Raw genomic sequence first — 18,259 nt, 5'->3', positions numbered from 1 at the left:
ATATACAGTGACTCATGAGCAGTTTACGGGCTATAGACCACTGTAATTCACAGTATCCTTTGATAACACACATACAAGGTCTTCTCTTAGGTCTCAGTGACAAGTATTTCTCTGCTAGCGCATTCATATTGGCTTCTGCCTGCTGGCTTTCTTTTATCTTTTTTTTATCTTGTTTTGTCATCATCTGTGTCTTCGTGATCTTCACTATTTTCTTTATTCCTTTCCCACTTTTGCTTGAATTCTCTTCCCATCCATGGTCTAATGGGGTGTTGTTTATGATGTCACTGTTTCATATCTCCAGTACATTGGCTGGGGCTTATATGCAGTGTGTGCCCTCTTACCACAGAGTGAGCGCATCAGGGTCCCCATCTACTCCCCAGTCTACAAGCGGACCTGACCCTACATTCATTTTATATCTTATGCAATTACTTCAAACTGAAGGATTGTTATTGTCCCCAATACCTCAGTTCAACACACCGTAGCAATACAACCAGACAGCCTTTACCACAATCTGGCAACAATATCCTCTTGGGGCTTATTTTGTGAACGAGGCACTTGTGACACCATAGTGTGGCCCATTAATCTCCATACAACCAGTAGAGTACCGTAGGAGGTTGTAATTATTCCCATGAGATTGTAAGTGCACTATTTTGATAAATTAGTTGTTTTGATTCCATGACATGGCTACTGTTTAACAGTCATTCTTCTCTTTTATGGCAGTTTGTGTGTCTATTTGTTTTAGTGACATATAGAATCTCTCTTCACATTAAAGCAGATTTTAATTACATTGTGTGCAGGTACTGCAACAACTAAATGCATTTTACACTTGCGTAAATATTGTGTATATTTCATTTATTCTCTGTTAGTTTGTACTGATTTTAGGGATCTGTCAATTTTTCAGTTGCAAGTTTGTCCTCCTATATTAAAGATGAAACAACACCTATAGCATCTGAAAATATGAGCTTCATGGGGGACTCAGTAGTTACAGGGATTCCAGATGTTGTCGCTGAACTCGATAAAAAGAGTGATGATGCAAGAAGCAAAAGCATGATTGAAAGCAGTACTCATGGTGCCCCACAAGAGACCCTGGAAATTCAGTGAGTTTGTTTGTTTGTTTTTAATTCAATTGCACAAAAGTAGAAGACACAGTACTCTGTTCATTTGTTTATTGCAAAGCTTTTGACAAACTTTTTGTTCTTGAATGTAGTAAACAATTTTAAAACTAGTATCTTGTAGCACTAAATTGTAAACATTGAAGTTATAATAGTTTTGCATGGGATGTGTTGCTCGGCTTCATTGAAGAGCATGAAAGTAGACATTTGTTGATTGTATTCTCTAAAGCTGACACTAGTGGAAAAGTGGTATACAGTTACTGACAAAAACGGATTTCTAAGAATGCTGGACCAGCTTATATAAAAAATAGCATCCGTTTTCTCATTTTCAGTATGATGCTATGTTCAGTATGTTTATTAAAGTAAAAATATTTTTATTAAAAAAGTCTTCCAAATAAGAATAAAACAGTAAAGCTGGAAAGTAAAGTCTGCTATATGTATAAAGTAGGAGAACAAATTTCAGTTAGTCTTCTGTATATTGAATAATTTTGAAGGACTTCCAGATATGCTGTATCTTGATGTAATCACATGTAAATGGCAATCTTATGTTTTAATTTTAAGTCCAGATAACATCACTCACTTTATACGGGGCAAATGACAGCTTCTGCAGTTTTGCCACATTTTGTATGAAAACTGCAAGACTCATCATCTCAGATCCATTATAATGTGCAGAAAAGTGAAACATATGATGAATCAGATGGTGGAATAGACCCCATGGGTGGAGATATGTTTTGGAAATCCTACTTGTCATTTTTATATTAACAGTTAAGAAGTAAGTTTCAAATACTTCTTACTTCAGATTTGGAGCGGCATCTCTTGCTTTTTTTTTTTTCCATCAGCAATAGTAATCTCAGAGTTTCCAACCTTAATTTTTACTTCTGAAGTAGATATTCTCCTACAGTTGCATGCATCAATCAAAACACAAACTGGTATTTGCTGTCTCTAGTGACACACTCTGACTGGCTGGCTGAACTCAAGTTGTACTCCACTGTTTTCAAAGGATTGTGCTATGGAATGCGCTTGTACACTTAACAAACCAAACTGTTGTGTGCCATGTCATTAATACATTACTGCAGGAATGGCAAGGGTCCCAACACACTTCTCTGTGGCACTTCTGAAGCTATTTCAACATCTGTCAGTGACTCTCCATCCCAGATCACCATGTGCATCTTCCATACCAAAAAATACTCAATAGTGTCACAAATCTCATTTGATACCCCCATTTGATTGTACTTTTGTTAATAATTGCTGATGTGATAGTCAAAAACTTGTTGGAAGTCAAGAAATACTGAATCTACCAGGTTGTCTTGATCCATGGCATTCGGGATGCCCTGTGAGAATAATCAGAGTTTGGTTTCATGTGACTGATGTTTTCCGAATCCATGCTTGGCAAGAGTAGTTAATTATGTTTCAGTCATCTCATTGTATTTGAGCTTGGAATATGTTCTAAGTTTGTACAACACAAGGATGCAAGTAATACTGGACAGTAGTTTTGTGGATCAATTCTGCTGCTACTCTTGTAGGGGGTTGTAACCAGTGCTTTCTTTAAAGTGCTGGACACTTTTGCTTTCTGAGAGGGATATACAGTATATTATAGTTAAGAGGTGTTAACTCATCCATAAATGCTATATAGAATATGATAAAGGTTCCATTGGGTCCTGTGGCAGTTCTCAGTTTCAACAATTCTATTTGCTTCTCAAAGCTGCTGCACTAATATCTATGTCAATCATATCTGCTGTGGTTTGATGATCGAATTGGGCCAGTACTCCTGGATACTCCTCTGTAGACAGATCATTTGAAAGCGGAGTTCAGCATTACTGCAGTAGCTTTGCTACCCTTGATTTCAGTTTGTGTCATTCACGAGTGTCTGGACTTGTAAGTTTTGTGGAAGTAATTAAATTCTTGTTAATGAAAATAGTGGAACAATGAGGATGAAATCAGTGAAGGTGTAGTAATGTGAAATTACATCAGTGCAAACTATTCAGACATGCTAAACCTGGATATTAACAAACTTATAGCGACAACTGAAAATTTACTATTTATGCAATACTTGCACTTTAACATAGGTTTCCTGATTATTATGAGCAGTCTTTTAACGATCAGGCTATTTGAACATACTTCCAAATCTGAGTCAAACTCTCATTGTCACTAGTGTTCCACATGTGATTTCTGTAGACTACGTGGCATGACAATTAAATAACTGGATTGGTGCTGCTACCAGTAAACGGTGAGCGCACTGTGCCAGGTCTTAACATGTTTGTGTCAGTTGATGCTTCTCCATTCAGTGTTCAGTGGGCATAGTTAGACATCACTCAGTCCTGTGATAACAGACATCCACTAAAGTCCTTGTGCTGGCATCTGGGTGGACATCCTGTGTTCAGATGGAGCAAAAAGTTAACCTGAAGTTTCTTGTGAAACTGGGGCAAACTCGTGCCATGTTAAAGGAAGTGTACAGAAGCAAATATTTATTGCTAATGCAAATGACATGAAATGATGATCAGATTTTTAGAACAATGAGTCCTGGGTGCTTCGTCAAGATAATGCATCAACCCATTCCACCTTGTCTGTAAAGGCGTTCCGTATGGAATGCAGCATCACCATGTTGGACCACTCACTATATTCGCTGGCCAGGTCCCCTGTGGTGGTGGCTCCTTTTAAGTCCAATTGGTGCTTAAGGGGACAAGATGATTTGACATTATGGAAGTGGTGAAAGCAAAAGTGCTGAAGGTTTTCAACAAGCTGACAGAAACAGCCTTTTAACACTGCTTTGTGAGTAATGCAAAATTCTTATGGATTGTTGTAGGAATCAGTAAGAAGAATATATTGAAGGTGATAAATTTTATGATGTAATTGGTGGCAAATAAAATGTTTCGTAGCACTAGTGTGGTTATTAAATTGCCACATCTTGTATCATAGGTTCTCCCAAGGAATATATAGTCATAGGACAATTGGGGCAGGGACTAGATGTAGGCTTACCCTGCCGCAAGATTCATGTACAATAATGAAATGCATTGAGTGAATGAAATGATGGGGTAAAATCTGTGAAGAGGCAGTCTCATGAAGTGAAACCAGTGCAAACTGTTCTTTGTGTCAGGCCAGGACTTCAACTCCAATCTCCTGCTTTCATCACCATCAGTCCATTCATTCATTTCAGTTCATTAATACACTGACTGCCATTGGTGCAACAAAACTGTCTGCTGTGGCCACCACCGGCCACTTGTTAAATTCATTTAATATACGTTGCTTGTGGCAGTGTAAGTCATTGTTCTTCACTGCCTCCATTTCCCCATTGGTACTGCTCCCACTTACCCTGTTTATGAACCTCTGCTATAAATGCATGGAAATGATGATAAAAACACCATTGACAATGAAAGTTTTAACTAGACATGGAAGTGTGCTCAGATAGCCTAATTGTTAAAGTGGGTCCTCATGATAAACAAGAAATCCAGTTTTGAGCTATGGCTGGCAGAATAGGTTTACTAACTTTGGTGCAGCTTACAGACTTTACATGCAACCAGAATTTTTTCATGTTTTGGGAGAGGTCCCTTATTAAAACTCTTCTATGGCAGTCACTGAAGGCTTCACATGTACTCTTGCTCAGAACTAAATGTTTTAAGAGTCACTAATGCCTTATGTGAAAAGGAGACAACTCACCCCATAGTAGCAGTGTAGAGTTGTTGACAGGCACACAAAAAAGAATGAAAACTTACTACCTTTTGAATAAATGCTTTGAGGTAGACTACACATACATATGTACTACCATGGCCACTTGTAAGTTCATAAAAAATCTTCCTCTGATCGAATGACATCCTATCTTTGAATATGTCAAATACCATCAGCAGAAAATTCAGGACACTTTTTTGAGCAGGTCTCTGGTCTGTTTTCATGATAGACCTAACTTTTTTTATCTTGTATTATATTGAGTAATTTTATTACTGCAGTTTCTTCTGTATTCAGTGTAGGCATGTACAGGCACTCTTGGCATATTATTGGAGTTTTTCTTCCTGTCCTTGCCTGTACACTACATTTTCTGCCCAAGTCACCATAAAATGCTTTTAACAGTCTTGCTTCCATCATCTTCCTGTAAATTACCTGAATTCTCTTGTAAAATACAGCACCAACATTCAGCATTGAGTGCAGTGAATTACTGGCATCTTTGTTGGCTACTATTGCCTTCTTGGATACAGTCAGCAATGTCTATAAATGAAAAATATTCATAAATCAGTTTAAGATGATCGAATGTCAAGCTTAACTGTATATTCGTCCAATTACAATAATAATAATAATAATAATAATAATAATCCTTATTTATGCCCAGTTAGAGAACATTTGATCTCTGCAAATGTGTGATTTGCTACTATAAATCCAAATGCTTTGCATTGTCTGAAGATGTCATTCGTGGCATTCATTTCTCATAAGTCCTGCTTAACTTCTAACTGTTAGTGATTTTTACCTTTTGTGAATTTATTATACAGCTAAGTATGAATTTTATTGAAATAATTTGTAGTGACATATGTTTATCACATGCTACATTTAGCATGAGCACCATTTGCATCCCACCACAGCTCCCATCTCCTGGCTGCCGCATGAAAGACATTTCCAGGGCATTTGTGGTGCTATAGCTGCAGCAGCTTGTCTAATGCAGTCTCAGTGCTCTGCCAATGAGATGATACAGTGTTGGTGAAACACAAGTCTTGTGATGTATCCTCAAATGTAGTAGTCCTTGGGTATGAGGAATTGAGAATGCACCACCCATATCATGGGTTCTGCATGCCTATCGATCTTCTAGGAAACACATCATTTAAAAGTACCCATATCTATGACGTTATGGACACTTTCATCCTGCACAAGCTGTGGTAAAAGAAAGTGTTGCTACGTATCCAGATACACTTCCTAACTGATGGAGTTCTCAGCGAAGGATTGTGGGCTGTAGATTTTTGTCTGTGAAACATAACTCTGTTTACATGTGCTAATTTTGCATCAGTAGTTGTGCCGCCATCTAATCTGGCTGAACAGTGGTCATCTGAAGTAGGCTATTTTAAATAATGAGGTCCACATAAAGCTTGCAGTTCAAACACTTTAATTGCATTTCGATGTTAGATAACCAATATTTTAGGGCCAGATCATGTCTTATCTATCATAATTTTTGCACATATGGAGTGTTAGCCACATACTGCACACAGTTGATGTCATGTAATAATAATGTTTGAGTGCAGTAACCGAACATATTTGTAATTATTCGTGTGTTGCAAACATTTCTAACAAACACAGTCACTGTATGAAATTCATAAGTAACTTTTCTTGAAATCTGTCAATCTCGTACAAAAACTGTGCACAGCCTGCAAGTATTAGAAGTAGCTCTGTTCATATTCTGATCCTATTATCACAGTGTTGTTGTTGTTGTTGTTGTTGTTGTGGTCTTCAGTCTTGAGACTGGTTTGATGCAGCTCTCCATGCTACTCTATCCTGTGCAAGCTTCTTCATCTCCCAGTACTTACTGCAACCTACATCCTTCTGAATCTGCTTAGTGTATACATCTCTTGGTCTCCCTCTACGATTTTTACCCTCCACACTGCCCTCCAATGCTAAATTTGTGATCCCTTGATGCCTCAAAACATGTCCTACCAACCGATCCCTTCTTCTGGTCAAGTTGTGCCACAAACTTCTCTTCTCCCCAATCCTATTCAATACCTCCTCATTAGTTACGTAATCTACCCACCTTATCTTCAGCATTCTTCTGTAGCACCACATTTCGAAAGCTTCTATTCTCTTCTTGTCCAAACTGGTTATCGTCCATGTTTCACTTCCATACATGGCTACACTCCATACAAATACTTTCAGAAACGACTTCCTGACACTTAAAACTATACTCGATGTTAACAAATTTCTCTTCTTCAGAAACGATTTCCTTGCCATTGCCAGTCTACATTTTATATCCTCTCTACTTCGACCATCATCAGTTATTTTACTCCCTAAATAGCAAAACTCCTTTACTACTTTAAGTGTCTCATTTCCTAATCTAATCCCCTCAGCATCACCCGATTTAATTTGACTACATTCCATTATCCTCGTTTTGCTTTTGTTGATGTTCATCTTATATCCTCCTTTCAAGACACTGTCCATTCCGTTCAACTGCTCTTCCAAGACCTTTACTGTCTCTGACAGAATTACAATGTCATCGGCGAACCTCAAAGTTTTTACTTATTCTGCATGAATTTTAATACCTACTCCGAATTTTTCTTTTGTTTCCTTTACTGCTTGCTCAATATACAGATTGAATTATCACAGTAAGCATTATTAAAGTTTGGCAAGTCCATAATAATAATAATTAGGCATGGTACATATTCATACACTCTGCCAAATCCTCATCCTGTAATTGGCGGAGAACATGCAGATGGTACGGCATTTTTTTTTCAGCGTGTATCACAATACTTTATGTACCATCGAGTGGAATGACCATTTACACCAACAATCGCTACACCGACTTTAGACTACGTTCAGTGCATATTTGAGCGGCGGAGATCGGGGCATTTGAATTAGTTCACTAATTGTTGAATTGCCTTACCAGTAGGTCCAGCTTTATGGAATCAGCGATAAAATCTCATCTGAATTTCACCATATTACAACCTCTATCACTCCACCGCTACAGTGGATATCCCCTCCTGCACAGTTAACATCACAATATTCAGATACCTATAACAACAGAACACATATTTAGTGGTGCCATGAAGCCAATTCTGAGTTTACAGTAACAACTAAAAATTTGACATTTGCAGTGCACCTGCAGCATACCAGCATAATTATACGCCTTACCCTTACACCATCATTTTCTACAAAATTGATACTTAATTTCTTTACATCCTATATTAAGTTTTTAATTACTCTGGTGTCATCCATTCTGTAGATGTGGCCATAGAACCTAAAGTGTCTTTTACCTCTTGTCCGTGTCTGTTGCTGTGCACAGGCTTTTAATCCGTATGCCATTTATACTGATGGGACCATATATTTTTCTGTGAATTTTTCACTCTTACTTTCCAATTTCATCAGTTTTAATGTAGTTTCTAAATCATTTAATGTGCCACATAAAACAACTGTCTTGTAATACTGAAATTTCCCCTAATGGGATATCACTCATTTGTTGTAGTGATTCTGTGTTGTTCTGTACACACTTTCTAAATTGGCTTTACTGTCTAGTCCTCATGGTATTATGATTTCTGTGAGATATTTAAAAGAAGACACACTTAAAATTGTCCTATATTTCACTTGTAGTAGAAATTATCTGATATATTGATGATGTAAATTTTCCATCAAATGAGTCTCCTCATATAATATTTGAAGGCCTGTCTTTGATGCTATATCGTGTAATTTCTCTACGGCATACTTGATTTCTTTGTGAAGATAGATTGCCAGCAAAAGATTTTGTCTAATACGATATTAAACAGTTACAGAAAGAGGCCATCTCCTTGTTGAACTCCTGTATGTACTTCAAAATGCTTGGATATTTCACCAAGAAACTTCACTTGAGGTGTTGTGTCTGTGAGAGTCTCGCAGATTAGTTCTCTAGTCTTGCATCTACTCACAATTCTTCCAAAGTGTTCATGTAGAGATTTAATTCTTCTGCTGTGTAAGTAAATTAACTGAATCTTCTCATGTTTTCACATGTTATCTGTTTTTCATTTACAGGAGAACTTACAGTTAAATGAATATTCTAACATCTTCAGCAGACACCAACAAAGTGCAGAGTAATGAAAACATTTCATCACAATAAATAACAGCCAGTTGGTTAAAATAAAGCAGCCAATATACTACAGAATTTCTTAGTTTTAGTGAGTGATGTTATGGGATATAGATAATATTATAATTTTGTTATGGTAGTCAGTCACTCTCAGGAATGAATCCACAGTTTCATATGGTACTTTCCAGTGAGAAACAATTTCTTCTTTGGTAAAAAGGCTGTGTTGTGAAACACTGTCCACTTTCATGAACTGAAGCTTTGACTTGAAAACTGCTTTCGAACACTGAGTAATATGTGACAAAAATACTAATGTGCCATCACTGCACACACTTTTGCATTTATGCAGTATTGTATACAATATGTGTGATGATCCAATTATGCAGAATTTCCAGCTATTCTTTCCTGTGTTTGTCTTACTCAGTATTGGTATAACATAGTTTTCACCATAAAGAATTTAAAATTTGCCATTACTGTGCCAACAACAGATGTGCTGAGAATCAAGCATACTAATTGGCCAAGTAAGGAAAAAATCAACAAAAATTCAATTATATAATATTTCTTCTTCAAAGACTATATATTTTATTACTTCAAAACATGTGTCAACTGTACTGGAATTTCATCTCCTGAAGGTAAATACTGCTGAACTAGCATCTAGTATGCATCAATAAAGGTTGTTTACCTGTTTTTTTTTAAGCTCTTATTTTTTTAAAGCTCATTGTTGATTTTGTTGAGTACAGTCATTTCTTGTTTTATTAGTTGTCTGATCCACAATTTCATACATTGCAGAGAAAAGGAGAGTACTCCCAAAAGAAAGTTGAGCCTGAATTTGCAGCCTCTGAATTTTGAGCAGGTAATCATTCACATATTTACCATTTGTGCATTTTGTTCAACTCTTAAAAATGGTTCATAGTTGATTGATACATAAGAAATTATATTTGTATGAAGGGTGGCATTGTTTCTTATTGGAGATTAGAGTATGCTGTCATACACGTGTTTACATAATAAACAGAAGAAAGTGAAAACTACTTGTTGCTAGGTGGCACATCAGAAATATGCTGTTGTTGTTTGTTCTCAGAGTTAAATATTCATTACAATCCTCAAATGCTTGATGTAGCATTAATAAGAGTTTATAAGTAAAAAATTGGAGATAAATGTTTTGGACTGTGTGCTCAGTAAAAATCTACGTGACAAACTAGAGCATTAAGACATTAATGTCTTGTTTCTGTATGAAATTGTGAATTGTATAACAACAGTGGAAATTCCCAGATGGAGTAACACATAATATAAAGGCATGGCAAACATTCGCCTATTGCTGACTTACATGTGATGCACAGAACACACAACAGGAAGTAGCATTTAGACTAGCTACTGAGATCTTGTTCTCTCTAGTAAAAGTACACACACACACACACACACACACACACACACACACACAAATGGGTTGTGACCTTTTTTTTCTATTTTCATAAGTTGCATCCAGCTCAAATTACTGGTTCATCCTGGATGAATTCATGCACTCAGTAATAGCATTTCAGTATCAGCGCCCTCATGTAGCTTTCTTTTCAGTGGACATAAATTCACCTGCATTAACTTGTTCCCTTTTTATTTAGGATAAACTTTAATTTTCATATATTGAGGTGCCTGGGTATGAAGTTTTAGGTGGTGGTGGGGAGCATACAATTTTCTTTGTTTCTTTAAATAATGGAAAATCCAGGATGGAGTAATGACAGTGTTTGGAAAAGGATAGGTTGCTACTCACCATATAGTGAAGATGTTGATTTGTAGCCAGGCACAACAAAAAGAGTACTAAACATGTAAGCTTTTGGTCAGAAGGTCTCTGCAGCCAGAGACAGTGGTTGTGTGTGTGAACAGCATTGTGTGTGTGTGTGTGTGTGTGTGTGTGTGTGTGTGTGTGTTGTCTATTTCAGAAGAAGCCCTTCTGCTCGAAAGCTTCCATGTTTAGACTCTTTCTTTGTTTCTTGTATCACATGTATGAACAAAATAGTTTCCCTCAAATAATTCCTATTTGGGGTACAAAAAGATAATAATATCATAAATATATAGGGATGGGAGGGTAAGTTTTCTAAATAAGGGGTGACGTGTTCATCATTTACAGTGCACATTTTCCAAATGATTTTTTTCTGTATCTTAAGTATCTGCACTATGTTAACTGAGTTTTGCCGGTTTAGTTTTGAATTGTATCTCGTGAATCTTAGATGTGCTAATGTCCAGCCCATTTAACTGAAATAAAGCTTGTAAGGTACTGAGAGTAGCAGTCAAATATTTGGAAATTTTTCTGCATCCTAATTTGTAACTAGCACAGAACTGTCATATGTGAGAAAAACTAATGGGAGCTGATATGTAATTGTGAATCAGTAACAGAGAACGGAAATTGGACTGGGCCTGGTATGGAGCCTTATGGGAAACCCTGAAATATTATTTTCCACATAAAAAAGCCCCATTACAATAAAGCTAACTCATTTCTTTCTTTTTGATGAGTAGGATTTAAGCCATTTTAGGGCACTGCCCCTAATGTTGCACTCGTCAAGTTTTTGAAAAAGCAAGGAATGGTTTACAGAATCAAGTGCCTTTGTGAGATCACTCTTATCTAATGATGTGCTTCTTTTCCAAACAAAACTGTTTATTGCATTTATGATGTTTTTCCCTTGTTGAAAGCCACATCGATTGTTAAGCACAATGGAATATTTTTGTGATTAAGTTTTGGATCCATGCAACGACAAGTTCTTCAAATATTTTGGATTTTGCTGTACTATCAAAATACAAAGTATAGGGCCACTTCCACAGGTTGCATCACAAGAACCAAAATATTGGAATGTGGGATAAAATAAGGACTCTCACAAGGGATATGCTCACCCTCTTCACATATATGTCTGACCCTCTGGAGACTGTAATGGCATGTCCAAAAGGATAATATTTGCTTTTGGCACTTGCTTATTAATCATGGATCATAACTTAGTATAGCCAGATAACCAAAACCATAACAGAACAAACAAACAATTGATCAACAGCAAAAAAGTGTAAGCTGCAGTCTTAGGGAAACACAGATTATGTCATTTAAAACAAATTGCAATAAGCTAAAGATACAAAAAATAGACATTGGTTGTCTCTAATTAAATGGAATATTGTGTAAAATTTCAGTGCCCATGGCTAGAATACTAAAATGAAATCAGCAAGTAGATAAGATAACCAGTAAACCCAGTTATGCATATTTTACAACTGAAAGGTATCTACAGTGTCACCCTACAAGTAAAAATACTATCATATTTTTGTATACATCTACTACGTTTTCCAATAGTAACACAACCAGTAAAATGTTTGTCATTTAGGAAGAGATAGCAATGAGAATGTATGGATGCAAAACTTGCAGCAATAAAAAAGGGATGTAAGGGAAAGCTTATCATTGCTACTGTTGAACTGTCAAAGACACAACGAAGTCAAGGAAAGTAAATTAATCAGCATACTTAGAAATGTGAATGAACAGATACCAATGCTAATATTCTCAAACAACAAAGTCTATTTGGTAAAAAGTGTAATAATATAGTAGAAATATTGAGTGGAGAAGATAGGTTACCTAATACACAATGTGAATGAAGAGTAAATAAAACATAGTTGAAAGGGTTGGAACATTGTAACAAAGAGAATAAAGATTTGCTATACTTCAAAATTGGAGAAGACCTAATACAATTAGCGGAGGAATGTGGCTATCTGGAATTGCAAATTACTCGAGACACCACAGCCAATGGAGCTGTCAGAAGTAGATGTGTACTAGTGAGGAAAGCTTTTTGTGACAAGACTTTTGGCATCGGATATTGACTTAAAAAAAAAAAAAACCTTCAGATTGCATATCTCAAACCAACTATTATATGGAAATAAAACTTGGACCAATGGGGTACTGATAGTGAATAAACTGGACACATTTAAAATGTAATACTGTGTCTGTCATAGCTGCTACTTTTGGTACTATGAAAATAAAATGGGTAGATAAAGTAGATGCTAGAGACACACCAGAAAGATTTGAGGAGAAAAGAACTCTATGGAGAATCTTTGTCAGAAGAAAGAATATTTTGCAGGAGATAAGTGTAGGTACCCACAAACTAACTTGGCACTGGAAAAAACAAGCAGGGGCAAAAAAAGATAGGAGCTGATAAAGATTAAAATGTCAGACACATTATTCAGGATTTTGCATGTAGTAGATACAGAGATGAAAAGATTACCACAAGCCAATAAAATATGTTGGATTATATAATACCTTTGAAATAACTTAAACAATGGAAAATCCAGGACGGAATTATTACAATATTATGAAAAGGATTGATTGCTACTCAGTGGAAAATTTTGAGTCACAGACAGGCACAACAAAAAGACTACATTCTGGCCTGAGCTGCCGAAATTGGTGGTCGTGTGTGTGTGTGTGTGTGGATGGTTGTGTGGGTGTGTGTGCTTGCTTGAGCGAATAAATGGTGTCTGTTTGTCTTTTATGATGAAGGCTGTGGCCAGAGGCGTATGTGTAAGTGTCTTTTACGTACGACTGTCTGCAGCTTAGTGTGTCATCTTTTTGGTAAGTAGCTAGCTATCTTTTCCTACATTGTAGACTGCTAAAAACTCTCATACACCTGACCACTGTCTTTGTTTAAGAAGTACAACTGTGAGGTGGAATGATAAGTTAGAAGTGACATGCATGGTAACCCGGAAATTCAATAATGGTCACCAATGCTGTATAACTAGCATTTCTAAGAACCAATGAAGGCGGTAAAAGTATGAAGAAAAGAAGTGCAAAATGAACAGATGTTAAATTCTGATCAGGAATAGAAGTGAAAATGCACCAGTACTAAATCTGGAAGCCCTTTTGGTTGAAAGTGTTTGAGATATAGAAGAAGAAGAAGAAGAAGAAGAACTAATCACCATCAATAGGCTGGTTTAAGGGTCTCTCTGTCTCTCTATTGTTTTTTCTGCAATAGTTGTGGTAAATGCTGTGTATTAATATAGCTTGCCCATTTTGAATTTTTCCTGTTTTTCTACTTTTTCAGTAACATTCTTTTCTTTTGTTCCTCTTAAAGTTACTATGCCTTTCTTTCTGTGTATATCTAGATAAACACACATATCATCCCAGAAATTTGCATGTATTTGTTTATCACTTACTCATCTGCAGAATATGAGTGGTTGTCTTTCCTTATGCTGGAATTTATACTTTGATATAATGTTTTCTTTAGTTTGTACAGCTTTCTTCTTAATTTCGCAAATCTGTTTGTGTAACACTTTTTGTAGTATGTTAATTGCATGAACACTTGAATTTTGAAGGTCATTGTTTTCATTCATTGATGTGTTCGCAACAATCTTTTATTTTAATTTTATTGTTTGGTTGTATATTCTATAGTGTAGTGTATGAATTACACACCATGTAGATTTTACAGTTTATAAATTCTTGCAACACACACACATAAGAAAATATCATAAACACGATAATAATTACTTATATATTATGGGGGAAGAAAATCAGGATGGAATGTAAATATCTGTAAGAGGGTAGATAACTATTTACATTATCGAAGAGACCTCCAGAAGGAGGCAGACACATTGAGGAACTTAGCTTTCAAAGGCCTTTGTCAGAGTGGGTAAAGTGCTAAAGTCAAGTCTGTATCTTTTAGTAGAATCTCACATTGCTCAATAGAAGGTAGAGTACATTAGCTACTGGACTAGGCAAGCAGCTTCTTGTTCATTGTGAAGTCAACATTCTGCAGACACGATGGAATGATCCAGTGTATTGCTGAACACAAAGTACTGTAGTTCTAAGAGAAAAACTATGTGCCCATATATGATACCCCAGAAGGTAAAAGTACAGTTTGTATGCATGGGGCTTTGAGAGATGTACAAGGGATTCAGTTATATCCCACTTCAACATTCCACATATATACCTGAACAACGTACTTTGTGCTAGAAAAATCTGTTACCTTGTGTTCTTTGTGATACACTTTCACCACTATATTGGCACTTATGACTATGTATTGTGGTTCAATATTCCATATGACTGTTTCCATGTTCTGTGTGGCCACTTATGATGTACTTGATCTCATGCTCTTATCTCTTCAATGAGCAATTAGCAGACAGTCATGGAGATGATATCTTTGGTACCACACAAGAAAAGGACAATTCATGATAGACTGGTTTTACATTGTTGTTCAGCAAATAATTTGAATGTATTCTGCTGTACTGTAGCTGATCTGTTCACTAGTGTAGTCAGAGCTTGATAACTGTAGCCAGTACCACATTCATGCTGTTGACCATGGAATTACACTTCTCGTGGCTTTAATTGTGATAGAGAAGCTCGTGGCATCCTCTTGACCATGGCACCAACTGAAATACCAGTTGCAAAGGTGGAGTGCACCATGCTTTTTGGCCCTGATGATCTGGTTAAGATAAGATGCAGTGACAGCAATAAAGACTTCCCTTTCTTAAGTAAGACTGTTTCTCAGCCAGCCAATGAAATGTCTGAAGTTATGATGAGCACGTTTATTTATTTATTTACATGTCAAATTCTGTAGGACCAAATTGAGGAGCAAATCTCCAAGGTCATGGAATGTGTCAGTACATGAACTTACAACATAAAAGTAATAACAGATAAAAATAAATGTTCGTGAACCTGAAAGAAAATCAGTCCATAAGTTTAAGCAAACGCTATCAGCAATACAATGAGAATCAGCTTAATTTTTCAAGGAACTCCTCGACAGAATAGAAGGAGTGACCCATGAGGAAACTCTTCAGTTTCGATTTGAAAGCGCGTGGATTACTGCTAAGATTTTTGAATTCGAATGGCAGCTTATTGAAAATGGATGCAGCAGTATACTGCACACCTTTTTGCACAAGGGTTAAGGAAGTCCGATCCAAATGGAGGTTTGATTTCTGCTGAGTATTAACCGAGTGAAAGCTGCTTATTGTTGGAAATAAACTAATATTGGCAACAAGAAATGACAATAAGGAATATACATATTGAGAGGCCAATGTCAAAATGCCCAGACTCGTGAACAGAGGTCGATAAGAGGTTTGTGAATTCACACCACTTATTGCCCGAGCCGCCTGTTTCTGAGCCAAAAATATCCTCCTAGAATGGGAAGAGTTACCCCAAAACATAATACCATACGACATAAGTGAGTGAAAATAAGCAAAGTAGACTAATTTACGTGTCGAAGTATCACTCACTTTAGATACCGTTCGAATAGTGAAAATGGCAGTATTAAGTCTTTGAACAAGCTCATGAACGTGGGCTTTCCACGACAGCTTACTATCTATCTGAACACCTAGGAATTTGAACTGCTCAATTTCACTAATCATATGCCCGTTCTGTGAGATTAAAACGTCAGGTTTTGTTGAATTGTGTGTTAGAAACTGTAAAAACTGAGTCTTACTGTGATTTAACATTAGTTTATTTTCTACAAGCCATGAACTGGGGTCATGTACTGCACTACTTGAAACCGAGTCAATGTTGCACACAACATCCTTTACTACCAAGCTAGTGTCATCAGCAAACAGAAATATTTTAGAGTTACCCATAATACTAGAGGGCATATCATTTATATAAATAAGGAACAGGAGCGGCCCCAACACTGATCCCTGGGGCACCCCGCACTTGGCAGTACCCCACTCAGATCCCACATCACAGCCGTTATCAACATTGTGAATAATGACCTTTTGCTGCCTGTTGCTAAAGTAAGAGGTGAACCAATTGTGAGCTACTCCCCTTATTCCGTAATGGTCCAACTTCTGGAGCAATATTGTGAGATCAACCGTATTATGATACAGTGGGTCATATAGACACCTTTTCTCGCTGTATGCCTGATTTAAGATGCTCAACGCCTCTTTGCTCCATTTCATTTTTATAATACGAAGTAATCAAAAGAAAAAATGCTTTCACAAATAGCTGGTATAAAGGAAAGTCTACTGCAAAAACAAAAAATGTCTTTTTTTCTGTATTTATGTAAACCTACTTACTGAAAAAAATGCAAAAAATCCCTAACATGAAAACTGAAGTTAGTACTAGCCACCGAACAATAAGCAAAATAACAAGCAGAAAGCACTGAGGTAGCCCATTCTGCACATGGCGCGAGTTATTGCTACCTGGTGTGCATGCGCAGATTGACGGCAGTTTAGAACTGCTGTCTATTCTGGCACGCGGATAATGTGTCTGCTAATTTTAGAAGTTTCACCCGGTCTACAGCTGTTGCACTAGACCAGTACCGATTGCGGTGAATTGTCGTGCAATACCCACTCAATTAAGAAACAACCAACAGAAGTTATATGTTTAGTATTTATCATTTCTGGAAGGTTCTTGAAATACCTCATGTCCATAATATTAATATATTCTGGAGTATTCAAGTTCCTACAGAAACATTGCAAGGAAAGCAGGATTAGAAATTAATGAGAAGAAAACAGAGTAAATGGTCATGAGCAAGACACCCAGTAATGGTAGTCCACTGACAGTTGATCATCTCACATTTAAGAGTAGTCACCTTCATATATTTGGGAAGCATCATCAATGAACAGAAAAAATGGAAATTGAAATTAAAGCGAGGATAGTAGCAGGGAATAAAGCTCATTTTGGCCTACGAGATGTGTTATCTAGTATAGTTGTTTCCAGAAGCTTCAAACTTAGGCTACATCAGAGTGTAATTCTGCCAGTAGCTCTACATGGGTCAGAGAGCTTCACATTCAGAAAAGCAGATGAACAAAAATTACTAGTTTTTGAAAGGAAAATTTTTGGACCCAAGAGAGACCCAGAGACACAGGAGCGGAGAATACTTCAAAACCAGGAACTGAAGGAGCTGTATCAGCAGGCTGATATTAGTCAAAGGATGAAGAGGAGGAGACTGATGTGGGCCAGACATCTAATTAGGCTGGAGGATGAACGACTACCTAAAGTGTCATTCTCTGAATCCATAGGGGGCAGAAGGAAGCGAGGAAGACCACGAACCAAATGGAACGATGACGTCAACGGGGACGCGGTGGCAATGGGCGTGATAAAGAAGAATGGACTACAAAAGCTAGGAAAAGAGTACTGAAAGAGGAATGTAGAGAACATGTACAGTCTCCAAGGCCCAAGTGACAGTTAAGAAGAAGAAGAAGAAGAAGAAGAAGAAGTATGAGGACGAGACGCCCCGGGAGTGCGGAGGCCGCCGCCCTGTGAAGGGCGGGGAAGCCCCATCCTCCCTCGGCCCGCGCAAGGCGAGACCTTCACTTTCATTACGCCTTTAGGTTTCGTACAGCCCAATGACTCGCGCACATGTTAGACTCCTTGGTCCGTGTTTCATGATGGGTCGTGAAATTGTCCAAAGCTGAAGCGCCGCTGACGGGAGCGATTATTCCGCCTGAGAGCATCCCGAGCCAACAGCGGCGCGGGTCC

At 37.3% G+C, this 18,259-nt stretch overlaps 1 protein-coding gene across 2 annotated transcripts in view; it reads left to right on the top strand.

The window, feature by feature from the left end:
* Positions 1–18,259, top strand: part of LOC124798109 (EH domain-binding protein 1) — a 187,264-nt gene that overhangs the window by 46,538 nt on the left and 122,467 nt on the right. For both annotated transcript variants that reach the window (XM_047261365.1, XM_047261364.1), the window contains exons 6-7: positions 902–1,097; positions 9,634–9,697. In XM_047261365.1, the coding sequence (XP_047117321.1) occupies positions 902–1,097; positions 9,634–9,697 (260 nt within the window). The remainder of the gene's footprint in view (positions 1–901; positions 1,098–9,633; positions 9,698–18,259) is intronic.

Source organism: Schistocerca piceifrons, chromosome 5, assembly GCF_021461385.2.
Source record: "Schistocerca piceifrons isolate TAMUIC-IGC-003096 chromosome 5, iqSchPice1.1, whole genome shotgun sequence".
Classification (NCBI taxonomy): domain Eukaryota; kingdom Metazoa; phylum Arthropoda; class Insecta; order Orthoptera; family Acrididae; genus Schistocerca; species Schistocerca piceifrons.
Note: the sequence above shows the minus strand (reverse complement) of the source record. Positions and strands in the feature narration are given on the sequence as shown.